The 23,531-nt window shown below is 37.3% G+C and overlaps 3 protein-coding genes across 6 annotated transcripts; all 3 read right to left on the reverse strand.

Annotated features, from left to right (window-relative positions):
* Positions 1-6,188: 6,188 nt before the first annotated feature.
* Positions 6,189-12,147, reverse strand: znf740b (zinc finger protein 740b). 2 transcript variants are annotated; one of them, XM_055049408.1, is made up of 6 exons: positions 12,053-12,147; positions 9,640-9,796; positions 9,241-9,474; positions 8,485-8,743; positions 8,227-8,345; positions 6,189-8,092 (listed from the first exon to the last, which is right to left on the reverse strand). In XM_055049408.1, exons 2-6 carry the CDS (start codon positions 9,682-9,684, stop codon positions 7,943-7,945), a joined length of 807 nt encoding a protein of 268 aa, XP_054905383.1. In that variant the 5' UTR covers positions 9,685-9,796; positions 12,053-12,147; the 3' UTR covers positions 6,189-7,942. The 2 variants fall into 2 exon arrangements, with proteins under 2 accessions (XP_054905383.1, XP_054905384.1); XM_055049409.1 differs by lacking the exon at positions 9,640-9,796 and having other exon boundaries at positions 12,053-12,137.
* Positions 12,148-12,425: 278 nt separating this feature from the next.
* csad (cysteine sulfinic acid decarboxylase) lies at positions 12,426-18,058 on the reverse strand. The gene is made up of 13 exons (XM_055049394.1): positions 17,449-18,058; positions 17,227-17,353; positions 17,052-17,142; positions 16,330-16,552; positions 15,936-16,015; positions 15,652-15,706; positions 14,427-14,543; positions 14,247-14,311; positions 14,011-14,092; positions 13,725-13,924; positions 13,106-13,157; positions 12,932-13,021; positions 12,426-12,743 (listed from the first exon to the last, which is right to left on the reverse strand). The coding sequence occupies exons 1-13, from the start codon at positions 17,575-17,577 to the stop codon at positions 12,570-12,572; spliced, it is 1,485 nt and encodes a 494-aa protein (XP_054905369.1). The 5' UTR covers positions 17,578-18,058; the 3' UTR covers positions 12,426-12,569.
* A 682-nt stretch (positions 18,059-18,740) lies between these two features.
* On the reverse strand, positions 18,741-21,555 carry zgc:174906 (uncharacterized protein LOC571548 homolog). Of its 3 annotated transcripts, none has more exons than XM_055049417.1 (4): positions 21,476-21,555; positions 19,691-20,008; positions 19,548-19,601; positions 18,741-19,459 (listed from the first exon to the last, which is right to left on the reverse strand). In XM_055049417.1, exons 2-4 carry the CDS (start codon positions 20,004-20,006, stop codon positions 19,179-19,181), a joined length of 651 nt encoding a protein of 216 aa, XP_054905392.1. In that variant the 5' UTR covers positions 20,007-20,008; positions 21,476-21,555; the 3' UTR covers positions 18,741-19,178. The 3 variants fall into 3 exon arrangements, with proteins under 3 accessions (XP_054905392.1, XP_054905394.1, XP_054905391.1); XM_055049419.1 differs by having other exon boundaries at positions 21,461-21,544; XM_055049416.1 differs by having other exon boundaries at positions 20,617-21,538.
* Between the last annotated feature and the right edge of the window lie 1,976 nt (positions 21,556-23,531).

Raw genomic sequence — 23,531 nt, forward strand, 5'->3', positions numbered from 1 at the left:
TTTTCTCCCATAAAATGCTTATTTCAATATTTTTAGCAAAAAAAAAAAAAAAAAATTGTCTGATAAGTGTTGGTGGCAGTGCATGGAGTGGAATACCTGCGTAAAATGAAGTTTGGTTGTTTGCAAGTATGGCACTCACATATATACAAAAAAAAGAAAAAAAAAGAGTAGATAGCTTGAAAAGCTGGCTTCTCTTCTTATTTTACATAATAAGACAATAGATGGACAAGTTTATCTTGTTCGCTTTTGGGTCAAAAGACCCCAAAACAGCCAAGTAAATCCTTTTATCTCATAATAGATCTGGAACCATGTACTTCCACAGTCATTTCCTATCTGCCTGTTATATCTGTTCATATAACACCATCATCTATCTGGAGCCTATTTCTCCATCGGCCTGACAGATGAATTCAAGATGATGCAGAATGTGTCCCTGTAACGGCCTTGACCCAGGGAAATCTCTGGAGGGGAAATAGCATGGGGTGCGCTGCCTTGCCTAACAACCCCGCACAAATTCTTACACCATTTACCCCTGAATTTCACCCCCGTCCTCACTACCACCTTTTACTTTCACGCTTCACATGCCGAGGTTGTTTGCTCAAGGAGGAAATTGTTGGGAAAAAAGAGACTGAGGAAAACCTTGGACTTTTCCTTGTCAAGTGGGATTGCACAATTTCACGAAAGAACTTGATAACTTGGAGATTACACAGTTTGCCCCCGTGACATCGAGCCATGCAGGAGAGAGAAAACAGGTTCTACATCTTAAAGAGACATGATCTCCCTGAACTTTAAGAGTGATGGATTGTTCGGCGGCACTTTTGAAAAGGCTGTGACAAATATGCCTGTATAGAGTTAACCATTTCTGCAGGCCTTTCTTGTGAAATCATGCTACTTTCAAACCTTTAAATTAATTGCTCTGACCTGATAAACAAACACAAACTTTTATATCTTTAAACTCTTTAGTTATTGGAAACAATGATTCATTAGGAATATAACTTTTTACATTTCATATTAAAGAAAAGTGGATTAGTATATAACTTCACTCCTTTAGTCGTTCTTTAATATGCAGAATGTAAAAGTTGCGGCTCCTTGGAGATGTATGCCTTTCTACAGGACCTTGAGGATCGACCTGAGGTCAGATGTGATTCTCTTACTATGAGTAAAATTGTGACGAAAACTAGCAATCTGTTTTTCTCTCATCTTGCTCTGGATACTGATAGTGAGAGTAGTCATGAAAGCAACTCAAGCACTACTAAAGAATCATCAAACACAAAATAAATCATCTTGTGGTAGACATTTACACCTGTACCAAATGTCATGGAAATTTATCAAAAGGTGTTAAGGCTCCCCCACTGAAAACCAGAAACATCTCAATGAAAAGTAATAGGACACTTACAGACATTACTAAACTAACAGCGATTATTTATCCCAGTCACATATAGATCTAAAATATGTTAGCCAGTCCACCCAGTGAATGGTAATAAATATTTCAAGAGCTAAATTTAAAACTTGAAATAGCATCTGTGAAAAGAAAAGTATTTTTCCTTTTTCCCTGGGAAAATGATATAGATCCTACTTATCCACATTAGACACATGTGCTGGCAAGACTGAAGTTGTCTGTGCCTGAATAAAATGAGCTAAAAATAAACATTTGAGCTGAGAGCATTTACTGTCAGCTGCCAGATTTTATGACAGTTTCATTAAATCTGCACAACTGCATTCAGGTAGATTAAAAATTGTTTGAGTCTACAGTTGTTAATGTGTAAAAGCAATGAATATGAGCGTTAATCTACCTTCTGTTCAGAGCCAGGTCCAAACAAGAACACAGTGCAGCCACTCATAAATTGTTGGCAACTCAGACACACATTGTTCTGTCAGTCTAACAGACTGTCTATAATGGAAAAACTGCATAATTAAAAAAAAAAAAAAAAAACGTAATTATACAGGAAAATAAGTCTTTGCCGATTACACACAGAAGAAAACTATTGGAAGAACAACTTCTTGAGAACTTATGGTGTGTTCAATTTATTTCACAATTTTGAAATGTCAAAGCTTTATGTCAAATAAATCTGTCCAAACGCTCCCTAAAGCCAGATCTGTGACTCGAAAGGTTGGACGTAATGAGCCAACACTGCGTTCAACTTCAATGTTGCTGGATATTGTCGAGATGTTTTTCAGGAGCTGTGAGGTTTTTTTCTTGTTTTTGAATCATGATCACTAACATTAAGTGAGGCCGTGCTTTAAGTGTTGTTTCAGTTTCTTTTGAGATCTCTTGGATCAGTGTTGTTGCATTCATGTAATTATGGTTGGCCAGCCACTCCTGAGATTACCACTTATCCATGTTTTTTGACCCTTGCTGTTACTGAATATTGTTAATCGGTTAATGATGTCTTGTTCCTATATATATATAAACATATATATATATATAGCCTACTTCATTTAGTCAAACTATGATTAGTTTTGCTTGATTTATACACTGAGAATCTGCTGGTTAACCCAGACTGAATTAACTTAAATATATATCTTGATTTGTTACACATACTGACAAATCATTGTAATTAAATACAGTAAATTACATTTTTGCACCAAACTCAAACTCAACCGTCTTGAAGGCACCTTCTATTCCTATTATGACCCAATCTTTGCTCCTTTCTTTCTGATTCTCCAAACCAAAGATTAGGCATTCACTGACTGCAGAACATAACCTCACTCCCAATTGTTTCTGTAATTTATTACAAGGTAGTACATTAAGCACAGCTGTTTATGTGTTGCCCACTTCACAGATGCCAGAGAAAAAGTGTTCAAGTATAACTTGACAGTTCATCAATAAGAGTTGTCCTGATTGTGACTTTCTGTTCTTAAAGGAGCAACAAACCTGAAAGCTGTTGAATAATGAAGGTGAAACATTATTGGAAAGCTTTCCTTGACAATTAGGACGTCCATCCTTGTAGGTTGAATGTCAACTAACTTGAGATCAATTTATCTCTACAAGAAACTTGGACTGGATGATAAAGCATCAGACTAATGCTAAGTCAGCTTTTTTTCATTCATTATGCACACAGTCTAATAAATAAAGTTTGTGTGTTCTGACTTCTCTGGAGGTGGATTTTCATGTATGAATATTCATGATCTTAGCACGTCTAAATGCAAGTAGGCCAGATTCAAAATTATCCCCAGCCGCCTGTCAGATGGGTGATGGCTTTCGCTTGTCTTTTCCTCCGTGCACGTTTTGAGTCCTGGGAGTGACATGCAGACGCTAATTAATCTTGTTGAGTTACACTAATTAGAAAAGTACTGGCACACATTTGAATATGGGACAGTTTGAGGAATGAAATGACTTAATGTTCCCATCAGAGACATTTTGTAAGGCAGACATCCCCCTGGTATATCTCCAAAAATGTTCTCTAGATTTTAGGCTCAGCAGCTGTGATAACTTCCTATAATGGATGTTGCCATTTTGTCTGTTTTCAGACTAATGCCAAACCACTGCCTTTGGCGAAGACGTGTTTCGTTTGACCCAGATATTCTTCAGCTTTGCAATCTTAAAATTTTCATTTTGATGGTATACCTCTTTGGATTTAGCTACATAAATAATTCATTTCAGAATCATAGCCTCAAGTATAAGAGAACATTGCAGTATTTGGTAATCATTAATAAGTAATTTATTCCCATTCTCTCTGCTCCTTGTCTGAAAAAAACTTTGGATTTATGGCAAATTACTTCATCTAATATCAAATAATTATTGAGCAAAAGTGTGATAAATTAGATTCATGTTATCTCATGTCTGCTGACATAGGATTTTAATGCATAAAAAATATGTGCAAAAGTGTTCACAGACATTTCCTTAATTTTTAATCCTCATTGCTGATATTATTTTCTTTAGGTTTCTGAAATATATCCATGAGGTCGGTATGAGTTCTCAAGGACATGTCCGCGAAGACATTGACGAAAATGGGAAAAACCTGGGGAGAGGAATTGAAATTTTAATGGAGAGCGGCGGCACCAACACAGCTGACGGCTATGTAACACCTCAGACAGCTTAAATATCACCGCTAATTAACACAGAGAGGTAGGCTGTCACAGGCATGATGGATGCTCAGAGGGCGCAGATTGTTGCTTTCAACCAACCAGCGATTCCTTTATTAATCAAAGCGTGAGATGAAAAGGCTCTCCCACACCTCGGGGAGAGGAAGATAGCAGGAGCCATTGTTGGGAGGGTTTCAATCACTTGCAGTGAGCCCAGTAATGTGTTTGATCAGGGCACCGCCAAACATTTGATGGAAGACGGAACGTTTTCTTGCCGTTTGGCGTTTGTTTCTGTAAACCTCTGAACCACCCGTATGTTAATGTGCCACGGCACAGACAGCTCAGATTTACTGATTGTCTAGGAGATTTCTATTTGGAGGAAGTATTTTTTTGTACACCTCTGGCGGGAGAGAGAAGAATATAGAGGGCCACCAATCAGTGTTTTGGGGGAGTCTTCCATGATGAAGGGAGCCACAGTGAGAATAAGCCAGCACTCCCACACTTCACCTTCTGACTGTGTGATTAGTATGAGATGATTTCAAACCAAGATGATTTCAGCACTCTGTGCATGAAGATGGAATGTTATCTCATCTTTTGAGATCTCCTCTCCATCTCCCTCACTTAGGTAGGGCCCATTTTTAAGTGCCAGGGGCCTGTGGGTCCTGTAAATCAGGTGGCGGCAGGAGGGGATGTCTCCCAGGGGGGGAGAGCGCACTTCCAGCAGCCTTCAGGCTGATCTCATCTTACCTTTCCTTATACTGTAATTTAAAAAGTCAATAGCAAAGAGGAAGGTGTTAAAGGGTATCTGCACTCTTTACCTTACGGCTAATATGCCAATACAGGACAAGACTTTTCACCTTTCTGGCAGAAGATTGTGAGTTTAATCAAAAGCATTTAGGGAGAAATACGCTCCTTTCTCTGGCTGGGTTTCCACTTAACTTAAGGGCAACCTATCAAATAACACTTTTCTTGATTTTAGTCAGTGTTGCTAACTCAAGTTGCTTCTCACTCCAAATAAGGATGCTGCCTACACTCAGCTGCAGGCTGAGTGTAGGTCCAGGTAACGTTTGATATATGTTTGCTATAATTTTCTTATCTGTGCATATTCATTTTCCCAAAAATAATCAGAATTAATAAGCCATAAACATGTTAAAATTCTATATGCAAGTCAATTTAACAATTATTTTCCTGTGGCACTATGGCACGCCACATCCCCAATTATTTGGATTCTAATTAACTAATAATTTTCTGATTAATTTAATTATGAATTTGTATTAACTGTTCATCTTTAACTATGTCATTGTGTTTGAGATAGATTTATGTGATGAGTCCCATTTTACTTCTTGATTTTAACTACAGAAATAAACTGGCCATGTTCCAATGAAGTGAGATGTAAGTGTAAAAATATATATATAGTTCTTCGTTTTGTTACACGAGCCACGGGCAAAATACTTCCCGATTCCGCCTCTTCTCACTGGACTGAAAATAGGTCCTCGTTTGGTCATGGCTGCCATCTACTGACAAAACTCATGCATTACTGATTTTGAAGAAAACCACAGAACATTCACTGAGCTAATAAATGTCAAACCTTTTTGAACATCAGCCTGGCTTTTCAGAAAACGTAATTTACAGTAAAATAAGAAATCTTTATTGACATAGAGTTAACATCTGCAAATATCTTTGTTGCAGAGTAAATGATCAGCTTTTACTGTTCGGAAAAAAAAAAAAAAAAGACAATAACGACAAAGCAAAAACCTTTACTGTGAGCCGAAACTGAACTAAATTTTTTCTAAAAGCAGATGCTGAAAGCCTTCACTCAGGGAAAAAACAAAACAAAACAAAACAACAACAGAAAAACTGTACCAAAAATTAAAAAGAAATTACAAGCTTATTTCACATATACATGCAAATTCTAAAACAAAGAATGCTCTAATCATTGATTAACTGAGATTTTACAGATGGTTGGTTTTACTTTTAGGAAATAATGGGACTACAGATTATACCTTTGTAAAAACTGATTCACTTTTTGAGTTTAGACCCAAGAAACACTATTCCATAAACCATAAAAAAACAACATATATATATATATATATATATATATATATATATATATATATATATATATATATATATATATATATATATATATATATATATATAAGCTGTAAAAAGTCAGTGATTGGCCCTAAACTCAAATCTACACTGCTAATATCAACAGAGTTACCTGACTATTACAACATTTCGTCTAAATAACTGTTAAAACTTGCCCTAAAACTGCAATGTCTTCGGTCCAGTGATTACAGTCCAGCCTGAAGGAGTTATTTGCCAAAAATGATCCATCTTCACTGAAGATGCTTAAGGTTAAAGGAACCATAAAAAGAAACAACACTGTAAAATCAAGTACAAATTCAGTCAGGCAGTGGTCATAATTTAAAATCTATGGATGAATTCATGCCTTAATTTGATCTGCACTAAGATCATAAGCAGGAACTAACTGAGAAAATAATCTATACATTAAATAATCCATATGACCAGCACCTGTTTGATTCTATTCTGAACACTAAAAATGTCCATCTGGCTAAGCTAAGTACCTTTATTACGGGTAAATGTCTGTTGAAATCACAGAGCCTCTGATCAACAAACAGGAACAAGAAGACAACAGTGTCTTCTAGCAGAGACAGTAAACACAATGAATTTACATTTATTTTATGGAAGCACTTTGGAGAAACTAAAAAGATTTAGCAAAAAAAATGATTGCTGCTCACCAAAGGTGCCAAAACATCTGGTTCCCATTAAAACTTGTGAGTCACCTAATTGCTACAACAGTGCGACAAAAGCCACTGTAAAACAAAGTCTGTTTTTAACGTTTGGCAATAGGCGCTCCAACTCGACTAATAAAAAGATCAATTAGATGTTAGTGTTTTTCAGGTGAATTATTTTTACACAGCTGTGATTGTGCAGCTGTGGTCCAGATGGAGGGTTAGAAAATTGAGAAGCTGGTTTAGTGTAGTAGTGAACATATTAGTGGTGGCGATATCAGTTGCAATTAATGCATTTGTCGTGTTGCGGATTTGGAGGAGCCGATCAACATCAGGGGAGACATGGGCTGTTTTTAGACCCTCCAGAGAAAATATACACCACAAAGGGCCTAGGCAGGTGGAAAGTTTTCAGGTGTTTCTGTTCAAGTGAAAAGATTAAATAAACATTCATAAACCCAGAGTCGAAAGGTGCCTTCAGTCAGACTTGGAAACCAAATGCAGTGAGACTGTGTCTACAAGGGTAAATATTACATTGGGACACAAAGCACAAATTTATAAAACTTTGGAAGAATGTATGTTGAATTCCAATCAATATTGCAAACACCGATACTACAAGGTATGCTTGTAATTGATGGTGCAGCTCTATTTTAGATTTTTTTAATTGGGTGTAAAAATACATTTTAAGTGTGCATTAAAATAAACTGCCTTGGATTTTCCTCTTTTAGCTAAATTAACTGATTTAAGTAATTTGCTTTGATAAACACCTCAGAAATCTGCTGTGAGCTTCATTTTAACTGTAGTGCGTTTGTGTTGGATATTTAAAGATTTTGTGCTAATATATGCTTAAATGCGGTGTGGTTTTGTGTCTTTCTCAGTAACATGTTCCTGTGCAGTGGGATGAGCTGCAAGTCGGAAGGAGATTTAAAAAGTAGAGACTCAGAAATTGAGAGTACCCAGCTGTGTTTTTTTTTCACTTCACTTATTGCCATAACCTCATGTTCAAATCAGTCCATTTGCTTTTGCTCATGTATGAGAACTCAACCACGATGAGGAGTTGAGAGCAAACTATCGTGTGGCTGTCTTTAGCTAAGGTTACTTTCAGAGTAAAACTCCCACGAGTGATGTCGTGAAGCTGCAGGCAGGTGTTAGGAAGCTGAGGGTCAAACAGTCAGACGGCTGTTAGAGGGATGGAGGGGACTCCAGGAAGCTGTATGGGCAGATGCATCCTGGGAGTACTGGTTTTCCTCTTTGCTCATGCCAGCTGTACACAGCCGCCGGTGTCTTAGCAGCCTGTCAGTCCGTGAAAAGTTCTGCAGAAAGCCAAACAAAGTTGCTGGTTCAAGAAAATGCAGATGCCAATGGGATCTGCAGGATTTGGACTCGCATAAAGATGTAGAGCATTTTAAAAATCAATTGTCTGAAACAGAAACTATTACAGACGGACCTGGTGGCATCGATCACACTGATACGGCTTCTCTCCACTGTGCACCCTCTTGTGTCTGTCCAGATGGTACCGCTGAATGAACCGCATATCACATGCATCACAAGCATATGGCTTTTCCCCTAGAAACAATCAGAGGTGTGAACAATTTATCAGAATGTCCAAGAACTTCTTGTGTCCTGACCTATTTGAGTTAGACACATAAATTCAATTTGCAAGTTTTACTTTTTATTTTTCTGATCTCTGCTTTTGGGTGCTCACCTGTATGTGTGAGAATATGTCGCTTGAGGTGGTAGCTGCTCCGGAAAGCCCCGTAGCAATGATCGCAGATGAAGTTCTTCTGAACTCTTAAGGAACTGTCGTCATCCATATCCATGTGCGGAATCAACACCTCCACTTTCTCTTTTACCTTATGGGACGACTTTTTGTGTTTCTTCTTGGGCTGCAAATTCTGGTTTGTCTGGACGTCTTTCCCATCGATAATCCTTGATGTGTGATACTCCCCATCTTTTCGGATTAGCTTTTAAAACAGGAAAAAAAAACATAATAGAGACTGGATATAGTCGAGGAATACATTTGGGAAAGGGAAGAACTGCCAACAAAGCAGTTGTACTGACTGGATCCTAAAGTGGAGACAAATGATGGGAAAAAGTGCAGTAAAACAGTACATGTTAACTCCAGCAATTAAATAATCATTTCATGACCAACAAGGCCAGGATGGTTTGGATAGCTTTTTTCTTAAATGTTTAAAATTAGCAGTTGAATAAAATTGTTTTCTACGTAACTTTAACAAAGTACAAATTTTTTTCTGATTAATTGAAAAATTTTCAGTGTGACAAAAAATAAGAAGCAAACACAGAAAAAGGAGGTTAATATTTTTTTTTACAACATTATAAAATTATTTTAATGAGTGATATTCCCATTGCCTAATTTGTTTTGCACATAATCAGAAGAAGTAGCAGCAAAAGATAGATATGCAAACTTCTAAACATGGAGAGTGGTCTTTGTTTCTCTCACCAGCGGTGGAAGGCTCCCTTCGGAAGCATGGCCCATGTGACTGTGATGGCCTTGTCCATGGTGAACTTGGTGCCCATGATGGTTGAGGCTGTGCTGCGAATGTGTCTGGTGGTCCTCACCACTGGACCTGTGGCCATGACCCGAAGAGGACATCATCTTCTTCTGGCTTGGGATGTTGTTGGCTTGCATCAGGGCCATGCTGGACAACACCGCCTCGCAGCCCAGCAACCCAGCCTGGCAACACAAACAGCAACACATCAGAGCGTTCCAATGGGGGTGGTGAGGTCGGAGGACTCCTCATGGAGACTTGGAAGCTGGAGGTGGGGGTTAGAATTAGGGATGTGACACAACAATGCAATCGTGATGGTGATTTTTGGAGACGAAGAGACTTCCACTGACCCATTTCATATGGTCTCGAACTGAATTGTTGGAATGGTGTGTCATCGCCGTGGTTTGAATGCGTGTGTGTTTGAGGGGACAGAGAGGGGTGGGCTTCGCTCAGGATGAGGGGGTGACAGGAGACCACAGTCCCCCCCAAACCATCAGGGACCAAAGCCTGAAAATAAAGGCACATGGATGGATATGCAACCAAGTACTGAGATCAAACTTTACTGAGAGCTTCTTATTGGGTGAAGTAACCTAAAATGTTTGGTGCAAAGAAAAAACAAAAAAATAAAACACAAAATGCATCAGACTTATTCTATAACTCATGTGTACCAAGCATCACAATGCAAAACATAAAATCAAAAAAATCAAATCAAAACCATCTTTATCTGCTCTCAATATTACACTTTGATGGAGAATGCTCAAAATGAACAAAGTTTTAACAAAACAGCTGGTGGTAGTTTAATTAAAAAAAGTTGAGATAGTGATCTCTGAAGCTTATTTTCTAATCCCATTTGTCAAAGTCACAAACTAGAAAATTTCCTCAAACACTGAGGAAAACAAACATACACAGAAAACCTGATCACATTTCAAGTACTTAAACTAAATGTTACTGATTTTCCTGCAGTTTTATTTAGACACAGAGGATTAGAGTTACTTGGAGGATGGAGAAGCTTCACAAACACATAGCTCCTATATGCAGGCTCTTTTGATATACTAAATCATTTTTGATGTACAGTAATAGAGTAAAGACTCCATCAATATTTTAATCTTATTCACAACCATAATCTTTGTATAACTCCAAAATTTCTCCTTTATAAAATCCATAGGACTTTGATATCAATATTATCTCATGGAACCTAAAAATAATTTATCCCCAGAGCCAACAGTTCAAAATGTGCTGTACACAGTCACTAACATGATGCGTCATGTAGATCTGTTGCAGTAAACAATAAATAAAAAAATTGGAATGACAAATTAAAATTAGATCAATATTTTCCATTTGCACATTTTTTTGTTTTTCAGTTTTCTCTCTCTCTCTTTCTGTCAAAACTGGTCTTCAGTCTGATGTGTTGGACTCAACTAGACCTTTTTTGAAGGACAATTTTGTTTACAGAGACTTCATAATTCAATGTACTTGTGGTTTTTGTTGTTTATTTAATTCTGATATTTAATTAAACAAATAGTTTAATGAAATCTTCCTGTTCCAGTGTCAAATTGAAATGGCGCTGGTCTAATGGCATGGCAAACATAAAAAACAAAAAAAAAAAAAAAAAATCTAAATACAGATTCTCATTATTCGTATTTTTTTCCCCCTGAGATTAATGTCATGGTAGTTATGTATTAAAAGGATTGTTGCACATTAGTTCAACAGAGTAAGTGCAACTTCATAGTGTTAGAACAGTCAGACGCCAGTTTATGAGAACTCACAGATGTTACAGGAATAAGTAGCTGAAAATCTGCTTTTGAACAACTGACAGGAGAGCCATCAGCATGAATCAATGGTAAATACATTACCATTGAATATGGTAATGTATTTTATATTAAATAAAAAGAGAAAGAGAGACAAAAAACAAACAAAACATCTGTTTTCAGAAAAGGTAAAAGCAACTAACATTTCCATATGAAAACAGCTCTACACCACTAATACAAATGTAAAACGTTGACAAAAAATAAATAAAGTTCATGATGTTTTTTTCCGGTGAATCAAGATGTCATGAACTTTGTGACGTCTTATAATCACAAAGTTCATTGTGTTCTTATTCAAAACACCAACATGAAGCAGCTCAACATTTTAAAGAATAAATCATTTTTAAGTGTGTGAATAAATCTTTTGCTGCAACTGGAGCTGTGAGTCGTTTGTGGCATCATAAATGCACCGGCTTTTCCTGCCTAGTAGAGACTGACTTCTCCCTCAATTTGCAGTTGCTTAAAGGTTTATGTATATTTTAGGTTACTGTATACCGAATCATGTAACCAGGCTTAAAAAGAAGAAGAAGAAAGCATTCAACCGAGCTTCGCTCATCGTTTATTAAATACTCATCTATGAATTCAGAGTGAAATTCTTGCTTCCAGACAATTACGTATTTAAATGTCAAATCATTCGCCAAGAGATGCATGCCGTTTTCTTATGTTACAAAAACGCTTCGTCGATAACATCATCTTTACTCGAACCACAGCAATATGTAAAACACACTGATCCTGCAGCTGTGCAACAATGAAGGTTTAATAAAGGAGCAACTCTAGCGCAGCTACAGCGGACCCCCACCCCCAGAAACAGACAACAACAGCCAGGCAGCAGGCAGAGGCTGGCAGGGCGGGCTCAAAGCCTCCCTCGTCGGCTACAGCAGCCAGAGACAGCCGGGCGAAACGTTACACGGAGCTTAGAGACGGACGAATGGAAACTGCTGCCACGCAAAACACTCACCTTTCGATTTTGTACGGTTTTGTGGATTCTTATGGCTTGTCGTGGTTCCAATTTTTTCCTCAGTTTACAAACACTGACAGGAAATACTATCACCGGAAGTGCTACCCGGAGAGAGCTGCGATTGGTCGTATGGAGGAGCACGTGACCACTTAACCCGTCTTTGGTTCGGGGTCGAAGAAATTAACCCGAACGCGTATTCTTGCAGTTATTCTTATAAAATATCAATTACGGATGTTTATAAATGTGATCAATTATATTTCACATGATTTTCCAGAAGTAAATTATAAAAGACAATCAATAAAAGCGAAGTAGGGAAACTAAAAATCTACAAAATAAAGATAAATACAAATAGTGGGTAACAGTGTATTTATTTATTTATTTTTAATTTAATTTATTTATTTATCCAGGTATGTCGTGTACCAGTGTGCTGTTATGCCACTATACTCTTACAGTAAGCTTAATAAGTGATGATTAAGGATGTTTAATGTTTTTCCACAATCTGTGACAATTATTTGTGTCATAAATCATTTCCGAGTCTTTCAATTTCATCCAGGAAGAAGTCCAGGTCTTTTTGGGAAACCAGTGGTGACAAAATGGTTATGCGGAAAAAGTTGACCCTGTCTCCAAGAGGTTGGTAGCCGACCATCATGGTGCCTTGTTTCATCATACGTTCCTTGATTACTGGAGCAACCTATGAACAAAACCCAAATGACAGAAAGATAAATAAGATACATTAGGAAATTAAAGAGTTTCGTTATTAAAATAAGCTAAAAATAACATTTCCATTAATGTCTACAAAATACATTTGGGCAAACTGTAATTTGAAAGTTGAAACTCTGACACACTATTCTTCAATCACGCACTGAAACAGAAACGCACCTTAGCCAGCCTGTTCTGGTAGTCTGCATTTTTTTCCTTCCCTCTCAGACTTGGCGGGATGAACCAAAAGCACACATTCACAAACTCCGGCTGTCCATGGGAGTAAAGTTTCAATATATAGTAAAAACATTTTGTTGAAAAATAATATTTTACTTGATTTAGATGTAAACTTACTTCCCTCAAAAGTTGGAACCCCTCTCTTCTCTTCATTTGATCCACCACATACCTGCAAAAAAAAGAACTGTAAAAAAAACTTTTACATTATTTTTTATTCATTTTCTTTAATTGCCACTAACTTATTCAAGTAAATGTAAGCAAGAAGAAACATTTATTTTCGAATGTAATACCTGAAGTATTTTATCTCCTTGTTGTTAATGTTTGGAAAAGCTAAAACACTTCGACCGTGAACTTATTTAACTAAAATTAAGTATGTATATTAGTAACTTAGCTTTTTAAAATACAAATGTGCTACATCGTGATCCACCTATTTTTAGGTTACACGTGCCAGAGATCAGGTTTTCAGATACAGAGAGGTGGAACATGTTTAAACTGTTTAAAAATTTGTTTTAGTGACATTATTGAAATATTTTAAGACAGAGTGTTTTCATGCATTATTAGCTCTGACAGCTTGAAAAAAAAAAAAAAAGGAAGGAAGGAGGAGAAATAAAACCAGATATACAGCAAGGCTGCCCACAAGCATTACTGAGCCTGCAGGCTACTCAGAAAAATGAAATGTTTTTAACGTTTTTGTTTTTTTTTTTGCAATGTTTTTATTTATGTATTTATTTTTTACCTTGCATGGAGAAAAGCTTTGTCTACACGCTGTTCCAGCCCAGCTGAGCCGACTGCTTTCCACATCAGCCACAGCTTCAGACAGTCCACCTTGCGGCTGCACTGCACAGACTTATCCCCAACATCCAGATTCACATCATAAAATTTGTCTTGCTGGAACAGATATGTTGCATTTGCACAATGGCACTTCTTCAGTAAATCCTGCGGAAACATTTGTTTATGATAAAAAAATAATAATGTATAGTAAAACCTTTTATATGAATATATCATGCAGAATAAAACCCAACCGTTGTATCCTTAAGCAGCAGAACAGAACATTGCAGGCCAGCAACCAGCATCTTGTGTTGATTCCAGGCTACTGAGCTTCCCCTGGAGATACACAGGTACCAAACCATTAACAAATATTGCACATCTAACAAACCTGCTGACAACGTGACTAAAACCTCTGTGTCGCTGCAAAGACACAAATCAAAATACCTTTTTTAGTTTAGAAAAGCAATACTTTCTAAAACTAAATTAATACCTGTGCACTCCCTTCATCAGATGACGGTGTTTCTTGGAAAACAGCACGCTTCCTCCCCAGGCAGCCTGAGACAAGCAAGTAAACAACAAAACGCCCCACATTTAAATCGCCACAGATTTAAACAAATACAGCAAAATCAGAGGGCTTCGACAGAAAGTATTATATCGCTGGAGGACTCACATCAATGTGCAGCCATAGCTTGTGTTTGTCACAAACATCGGCTATGCGATCCAGTGGATCAAAGGCCCCCTGTACCGTGGTGCCTGATGTGCAGCTCACAAAGAATGGAACCGCACCCTAATAGAAGAAAACATTAACTCATTATCTCTTGCAAAAGTATTATTACCCGGTGAACATTTTAACGCTTTGACACATAACAAACTTCAATTTATTTGTTTAGGATTTTAGGGGAAAGACCAACAAAGTGTAACATCATGAAGTGAGAAGAAGCCGTACAGATCCAAGGTTAAATAAAACTCAGTGCCTTTAGGAGTTAGTCTAATTACATACTAGAAATTAGATTACAAGTAGTCCACATGTGTGTAATTTAATGAAAGTCAAGGCTTAAGGTATTCATTAGATAACAGTAGACCAAGGAACACAGCAGACAGGGAAGGGAGAAGGTTGTGGTGGGGCTCAAAGCATCATTAGTGCATTTATACCATCCCTTCCAGGAAACATGGTTGTCACAGCTTCATGCCTTTCATCAGCAGGGACTGATAAATTGGTCAGAGTTGGTGGTAAGAAAGATGGAGCAGGGTGATCATGGAACCCATTCAAACTCCAGTCCAAAGTCAATGAACTTCAGACTGGAGTGGACATTCAGGACAACAATTCTAACCATACAGCCTGAGCTACACTAAAAGCGTATTTATGTGTAACTGTGAACCTGTTAAAGTACAAACCTAAATCAAAGTAAGAATCTGTGGCAAAACCCGGAAATTGCTGTTCACAGACAGTTTCTATCCAATCTGACTGAGGTTGACTTATTTTGGAAGGGAATGGGCAGAAATTTCAGTCTATAATGGTGCAAAGCTGACAGAGAAAACCCAAATGACTGTAGCTTTAACTGTAGTGAAAAGCACTTCTACAAAGTATTGACTCTGTTTTGTTGATTAAAACATTGCATCGCTTTTTTAAAGAATCCTATTTATTTAAAAATTGAAAGGAACATTTTTTCCTTTCACTTCTCAGTTACGCAAAGCACTTGTGTTGGTTCATCAATCAACATCTCAATAAAATGCAATGAAGGATGTGGTTTTTATTATGTCATTATGTGAAAAAGTTACAGGGTGGTAAATATGACGCAACATACATTATCTAAGACGGTCAAGGTGACAGTAGATAATACAGTAATCCTTTTATCTTACGTTTCTAAACATAAACTGAACTAAAGAATATTTACCTGAGATTTTGAAAGCTCTATTTTTTCATCCAGGTCTTCTGGGATCATGCGACCTCTAGTAAAAATAAACACATTGATGAGCAAAGCAAAGGCATAGGCTAACAATTTAATTTTAATTGCTGAGGTTTATAATGAATGTACCTAATAGTGAGAGTGAATTTATTTTTTTGAAAAATCTCTGATTACCATAGAAGGTAGATGTAAAATGAGCTCTTCTGACAACATGTACATACATATGTCTGGCATTTTTGAAGATAAATGAAGAAGAATGAAATAATAATTACCCATCATCCACTTTTACCAAGATGACATTGTCCATCCCAAAACCCATAAATGCAGCCCCCTTTTTCACAGAGTAATGGCTCTGGGAAAAAAATAAAAAATACACAGAAATATTATAAATGAGGTAAAATCAAGTTTAAATTTCTGTTTATAATGCCTTTCTTAAGAATAAATAGTTCTATGGCTTTTGTGATGTATTAACTGTATTGTGCATTTTAGAGTAGAGAAATTTGTAAGAGTTACAACTTCAGAGAAGAAGTAAAAAAAACAAATGTGAGTTTCCATGTTATATACAGAAAAAAACAAACCTTGTGCTTCCAAATTTTTGGCCTGCCTTATACATTTTGAACATCGCTTTATTCTCTCAGGTATGCAGTGCTGAAAAGACCTTCGTACCTCAGGGGATGTAAAGATGGTGAGTTGCGGGAGACTCCACAGGCCCTGGCTTTTGACCTCTGGGTAGAGTCTGTAGCGTGCAAGGTTCATGGCGTACATGTTGGAGGTGGAGCCTCCCGGGCAGAAAAGGCCGTCACCTTCTGTCCAGCCCACCAGCTCACGGAGCCCTCTGAGCACCTCAGCCTCCATCAGCACAAAGACTGGTGCCACTTCATAAGTGAAGCTATAAATAACATACAAAATGTCTGGTCGTTTTTTTTTTTTTTGTTTGTTTTGTTATTATTTTGTATTAAAAAGGGTATAATATGTACAGTATGCATTACCACACTTTTCAGATTTTTGTTTAATAAAGAAAAATAATAAACTATTATTAAAGTATATGACATGAAATTAAAAAAACTGCACTGAAATTGATTGTGCAATTTGACAAAATGTAAAATAAATCAGGATGCATGTAAACTTTTGCAAGATAGTGTAAAAAAGCAGGCAAATACACTTTTGATCAGCTATTTGAAGAAGATCAATCAACTTAAACCGAAAGAATATTCTCCAGTATTTGAGGCTGGAAGGACTCATGTCATAACCCCAATCTTTAGTGGGCTTAGCATCCCAAAAGGTTAACAGTACCACCAGTGGGAAATAAATGTTAGTGAAATAAAATTTTTTACATCGTCTACGGCTACGGCAAACTTTTGGCTTTGCTGTATTTTTTTGTCTCATACAGATTAGTGTTGAGAGCCTCAGCGAGGAAACGTCCAGCCAAAGAGTGATAGTCAACGCCACCAAACTGCTGATTGAAGAAACGTGGGTGACCTGAAAGTATTATGAAACACTTCCATCAGAATCAACAAAACAAAAATGTGATTTACACTTTTGATGGTCTCTGCCAGGTCTTACTTGTCTTGACGCTGTACTTGGCGACATCTCGTACTCTCTGCAGGAGGTTTTCCTGTGGCTCTCCCTTCTCTCTCAGCTCCAGATCCAGCAGCCGGGCCAGCTCCTCTGGCTCCCTCCATTCACACACCTGCACCAGTCATGCACAGATTATGGCTGTTAGTTCAGAAAACCAGTTATAATCCAACAGGCATTTGCATTTCTGGTGCTTTCATTTTCAGAGACCTTCTCCTTGACATCCGTGCCTTTGCAGAGGACTTCCTCCACGATAATTTTGAAGGCTTCATGAAGGAAGAGTTGTCCGTCTGCGTGGTTGATCAGAGGATCAGTCAGGTCACCAGTGGATGGTTCCATTATCAATCGGTCTGCTGCTGTTAGAAGAGTTTACAAACGAAGACTTATTGAAAGAGCTGCCAAACCTCTGAAAATTTTATAGATTGCATAAACAGGAAGAGAGCAGAAACATTCAACAAACCAAAGGTGAGAACAATGTAGGAGGGACTCAACCTTTGTCCCATAGTGAAAGTTAATTAATGATGTCTGAGAATAGTCTGCAGAGAGGGAGGAACAGCAGAATCTATTATGTACTTATTACATGTATATCACAAAAATAAGTATATCTGATGTAAATTTTTTATTAAATTTTAATTTACTCTTTTTAGTTCGCAACAAAATATGATTTAACTTTCAGATAACATTTCAGATGAAAAATTATGTGTTTTTGTAAAGAACTCTGTTAATGTTCTGATTGAAAAGAAAGTCAATTGAATTTCACTTATGCATCTGGAATTAATGAAATTTTAAGATTGTGCAATGCTATAGCTGATTATTGGCAGTCCTGGGAAAGATGTGTACAATGTCTTTAAATAAAACCATTAATATTGTGGGAACAATTGTTCAGTTAGTTAGAAATCACATTATTATTATTATTTTTTTCTTAATCACCAGTACCCTATGCACAGTCTTCTTTTACATATCACACAACTGAAACATCTTTTCTTATTTCTCTTTACAAAACAATTTAAGATCTTATTTTGAGTTTCCACAACAGCTTTTCTGTGGTGGAAGCCAAAAAACTAAGGCTGGTTCTGAGTCTCAAGAGCATTTCTAGGTTGATTTGGCCAAATTTTTATAATGTTGAAAGATCAATTGTGATCCATCTTCAGTTTACTGAGAGTCCACATCAATATGTATTTATTTTTCCTGATATTTTGATGAGCCAGGAAATTTTGGAGGGAAAGATGTTGGCCTGTAACATCACAGATCCTCCACTGTGGCATTGGTTGAATTTCTTTATTTATTCAGCTGGACTGTATTTGGCAGAAAAGCTCAATGTTGGCCTCATCCAACCAAATTAGAGTTCCAGTTAGAATGTTGCATTTAACTTCTGATAAAATAGGTTTTCTTAAAAGTCATTACTCAGAAGCAGCCAATAGATATGTATAGTTGAAACCATAATGCTGATCTTTGAAACACTTGTCCGCCCGCTGTCCATGGTAGCAAGACAATTTGCAAAATAAATGTTATATCCTATTTATTCAACACAACGTTAAAAGATTCAGAAGTAACCATTTTAATCAACCTAAAAAGAGTAAGTTACAGTTCCAACAATTTTACAACCAATAATTGTGTTAGGTCATTATTTTTGGAGATTTTTCTTTTAAGAGAATCTTTTGACGTATTTTCTTTGCTTGATAAATTTAAAAGAACTTGTGAAGAATGATCAGTAATTTTCTGAGAATAAGTGAATGACAGAGACAATAGATTTATTAAATCATGATTTAGTAAACCTCCCCCACCCAGAAATAAAAAAAAAAGTAATACAAAAGTATAAAAATATAATAGTCAAGTCTTTACATAAAAGTTTGTTCTTTTGTTTTTTTTAGTAAAAAACCCAAGCATCCCCAGTAGAAACATTTTCTTTAAAAGTGCTCAGCCTCTCTTGAGCGAAGACCTCAGTCAGTCTCCAGCAGGCATTTGATGCTCTCAAGAGGCACTGCTAAGATTTCCTGACTGAGGAGGGAGTGCAGGTGAGCGGCTGTGGCTTTTTCCCTCTTCTGATTGCGCCAGTAGTTGAGCATGGCAAAGACTCGCTCCGAGAAGGTTTTTTTCTCCTCTTCAATCTGCTCCAATGTCACAGTCGGGATGTCCAGAGCCAGTCTGCCAATCTCCCTCCAGGAACTGCCAAGGCTCTTAGCCACAATCATCAGCTGCTTCTCTGTCACCAGGCCACTGCCTGTGAAACAATAACCAGCAGAGCACCAGATGTTGTGAAAGCTGGTTTGACTGTGAGAGGGAAAATGTTTCACTGGAGAGGGACTCACCTTTGTGGTGGGTCTTTTTAGCTGGCATGGGATCTTGTAATTCGGATTCTTCAACTTGTAAATGAAAACATATTCTTATATTTGGCATTTTATAAACATTTACTGATAAGATTCTTGAAAACACAGGAGCTTTTTCTTTGTACCTGATGATGGTGTTCTCACACGCAGATCTTTAACAAAATCAAGCCTGGGAAATGTCTCCTGCATCTGTTTTTCCTTCAGCAGGTCCAACATTCCTTGTGCTGCTTTGGAGCCTCTCAAGATGACTTGATCCAAAAGTTCTTGAACCTTTTCACTAGGAACTTGACACGATTGAATCTTCTCGTAGCCCCGATCTGACACCAGAGAACGGGAATGTGCACACTGCACAACAAAATCTGCGTCCGCTCTGAGAATGTCTATTAGCGTCTCCTTCTGGGCTTTAAGCAGATGAACTACATTTGCAGCTTCTTCAGCCATGGCTGATCAATCCAGTGGGTAAATAATGGAAGACATGAAAAAAGTTAAGATTATTAACAAAACAAATGTCAGTTTTACAGCTATTTTTTATGCAGGTGCAGTGAAAATGTTCAAAAATGTCTTATGGGGCTGTGGAATTACAGAATAAAAATTGACTGAGGATAGATTTGTGGAGCAAATGCTGCAAAATGAGATCCAAACTGGGAAAGTTACTGTTTGTTTTCTTAACTAGAAACTATAAAAGCTTTGGGGGTTTGTAAAAAATGAGCTATAAGATTACGTACACAACTGCTGTTATTTCTTTATAATGAGTTAACATGTACAGCATTGAACAACATCAGATGTACCAAAAATGCAACCTTTCCAACAGAGCGCTGCATTTTGTTTTGAACAACTCATGCATATGCAGCACTGATTAGGTTTTGATTAGGCGATGGATCAAAATTTATTTTGTGATTTGTTAAACTTTTTATCTTGTGAAAACCCAAATAAATATGTCATCACTCAAATCTTGATTGCTCTTTCTACACATGCTGTGTAGAATTTACAGCCCACTGTAATTACTGAATGCACTATTTTCCAATATAATGAGACCTGAAGAGTTCTTTACCTTATTCTTGCTGCTCACTTCTGGATCAACACCTCCTCAATGTTAGCACCAAAAATCAATAAATTATTTTTAATTAGAATTTTTTTTTTATTCAACAATCCTTGCTGTAAAAAAGTCCAACAAATGGCTGCCCATCTGCCTGCTGTCAAAGAAAAAGGTGCCGGATGTTTTCGATCCTACTAACCAAATAAAAAAAAACCCTCACAGATAATACAAAGGAAACTACTGTGTTGTAACAACATTTTTTAATAGAAAATTTATATCAGAAAAATTATTTTTTAAAAATCCAAAGAGTGCCAATTATCAGCTTACCGCAGGGCCAAATCTGCACCATTCTTGAATTGCAACCAAGGGTCCACAGAAACTTATTCCAAAGGCCACAAAAGGCCCACTAACCGCACATTGTACAACCCTAGTGTAGAGCAACCCTGTCCAGGTCTGAACTAAACAAGTGGCAATAGTTTTTAAGCTGTTTTTTGTTCTGCTATAATAAATTTAACAACAGTTTCACATATTGCAAACTGTATTTTATAGAATAAAATATTACAGGACAAGTTTGAAAGGAAAGCTCCCGAAACCCCCCCCAAAAGCAAAAGAACAACAAACAGCCTTAAAATCCCCCTTTGGTGAGTTTTCACAAATCCAACAAATGAATCATAAACCACAAACTGTTTAATAGTTTAAACAGAGTTCACCTTCATGACACGTCAGAGCGTTTGAAGTGTTTTAAACAAAGTGACAGAATGAAAGGTTTGGACGTTTTATATGCATAACATGCGCTGAACCATTTCCCTCTCCAACAGGAATCACGACAATAAGCAACAAACAACGTTTATCTAATCACCTTCCTATTATTTACCTCAGCAACAGCTTCTGAAAGTGGAGGAATATTAGATCAAAATGTTCGCTCCCTTTTCCTGCTTCTTCGTCTTCTTCTTTGATCTCACAGGAGGTTGTCAAACAGCTGGAAGTGAACATTACCGCCACCTTCTGAGTTAGAATGTGAACTAGCATGGAAATCCTTTATTCTATTGAAAAGTTGTCTTTTTTTTAAAAAGAACTTATTAAAAAAAACAACAACAAAAACAACCATACTTCAAATATGGTCGGAATTCAAACAAAGTAACTCGTAAAAATGTTTTTTTTTTTTTTTCATGAAACTTTGAAGAATATCTGTTTCTCTGTTATATCTGATACATCCTGTAAGTGCAGGTTCCACCGTCTCCTGTGATTGGATTGACCAGTCATGCTCTTTGTCTCCGTCAAACGGACTGATAGTCGTGTAGGTGTTTGCTGCCCCCTGGTGGGAAAAATACCCACTGCAGGTACCCTGAACTGAAGTGCTCTTTTGAGCTCTTGTGGACCACAAACACAACATCCACAAAAAAAACAAATTTATAAAAATAAAAAAAAGATATTGTCAAATGAAGAATGATGATTAAAATGTTGCCAGAAACTATTTGTGTGTGCATTAAAAATAAGTAATAGAATTCACCCTAAAACTTAAAACAGTTGCTCACACATTATGTGTATCTGTCAGTTCTGGATGTGTTAACTTGTAGAATTTTCACAATTTGTTTTTCAGGCAATGCTAAGTGGATATGCAGGTAAAGTAACTGCTGGATATAAAAGCAATTTTTAATGCCACATTTTTTAAATAATAAATCCAGCTATTGATATGTCTATGTCATGATTGATTGCTTGAATGTCATTTTGCCTACAAACAAGTTTTTTATATTTTGTCACATCACAGCCTCAAACTTTTGTGTAATTTATTAAATTATTATTTTTTATTGCTGACCAATACAAAGTAGTGCATAATTATAAATCAAGTGCTAATCAATTGCACTTTATTTTTAAGCTTTAAAAAAATCTGAAAGTGAACTCACCTTCTGAGCATAAATTATTCGCAGTGTAAATACAGCCGCTCTATGAAGGACCCAATTGAAAATACTCAGCATCCTATGTACACCTTGCCTCCCTTCCAGCAGGAACTCTGTCCTAAACATGCTTCCAGAGCAACAATATACTTGTTTAGGTCAAAGCATGTTCAGGTTAAAATGGCCTAGTTAAACTCCAGATTCAATTAGAAATTTGTGGTAATGCCTGTGAATTAGTATATTAGTATTCACAGACACTCCCAATCTTAGATGCTTGCGCTTTCACTGCTTTGTGAAGACATGCTTAGAACTACAAGAAGTTGCATCTTTTTTATGGCACAAACATGCGTGTAGAGTCTGGATCTTTATGTGGAGACAAAGACACACACTAGCTAAAAGCTAAATTTAAATACAATTTTCAGAAATGGACAAAAATTGATAACAATGTTCATTACAGGTCGAGAGAGACACGCCCCAAATGACTTGCAGCCATAAATTCAAAGAAATGTGTGTCAGTTTCGGTGTTTTTCTGTGTTTTATTCTGTTTCTGTGTCCTGAGTTCTCCTCGTTGTCCTGTCTTCCCCTTGATTGTTCCCAGGTGTGTCTTATTCCCTTGATTACCCTCAGTGTATTTAGTCCCTCCTGTGTCCTTTGTTCCTCGTCGGGTCCTTGTCGTTGTCGTACTTTGCCTTTGTCTGCCGTTGTGTGTTTAGCCGCCTGTATGACCAGTTGCTACCGGCGTTGAGCCCTGGCTTCCGCTCAGCCGTGCTGCCTGGCCGCGGACTCTGTGTTTTTGTGGACTTATTTTCATTAAATTACTCACCATTCACCTACCTGGGTCTCCAGCGTCTGCCTCACCACCTCACCACCACCATTTCATGACAGAAGGACCCGACCAAGAATACGGTGAGGCTCGCTGAATTCAGCATGGACCAGAGGGTTTAGAGGAGCTGCTCCGTACTATCCAGGAGTATGAGGAGTCAAAGAGCACGTCCACGTTCGCCCTGAGACGGCCAGGGTTCGCGATACGCCTGG

Source organism: Poeciliopsis prolifica, unplaced genomic scaffold (assembly GCF_027474105.1).
Source record: "Poeciliopsis prolifica strain line A6 unplaced genomic scaffold, Auburn_PproV2 SCAFFOLD029, whole genome shotgun sequence".
Taxonomy (NCBI): domain Eukaryota; kingdom Metazoa; phylum Chordata; class Actinopteri; order Cyprinodontiformes; family Poeciliidae; genus Poeciliopsis; species Poeciliopsis prolifica.

Excerpts from the sequence above, each read along its gene's own strand:
- znf740b (XM_055049408.1), bottom strand. The coding sequence starts at position 9,684 with ATGACACACCATTCCAACAATTCAGTTCGAGACCATATGAAATGG. Across the intron at positions 9,475-9,639 it reads TTCGAGACCATATGAAATGG|GCTGGGTTGCTGGGCTGCGA; the intron begins GTCAGTGGAAGT and ends TTGTGTTGCCAG. Across the intron at positions 8,346-8,484 it reads ACATATTCTCACACATACAG|GGGAAAAGCCATATGCTTGT; the intron begins GTGAGCACCCAA and ends GATTGTTTCTAG.
- csad (XM_055049394.1), bottom strand. The coding sequence starts at position 17,577 with ATGGAACCATCCACTGGTGACCTGACTGATCCTCTGATCAACCACGCA. Across the intron at positions 15,707-15,935 it reads TTGGTAAAAGTGGATGATGG|AGGTCGCATGATCCCAGAAG; the intron begins GTAATTATTATT and ends TATTTTTACTAG. Across the intron at positions 14,544-15,651 it reads TAGAGCTTTCAAAATCTCAG|GGTGCGGTTCCATTCTTTGT; the intron begins GTAAATATTCTT and ends TTCTTCTATTAG.
- zgc:174906 (XM_055049417.1), bottom strand. The coding sequence starts at position 20,006 with ATGGCTGAAGAAGCTGCAAATGTAGTTCATCTGCTTAAAGCCCAGAAG. Across the intron at positions 19,602-19,690 it reads TGTGAGAACACCATCATCAG|TTGAAGAATCCGAATTACAA; the intron begins GTACAAAGAAAA and ends TTCATTTACAAG. Across the intron at positions 19,460-19,547 it reads TAAAAAGACCCACCACAAAG|GCAGTGGCCTGGTGACAGAG; the intron begins GTGAGTCCCTCT and ends ATTGTTTCACAG.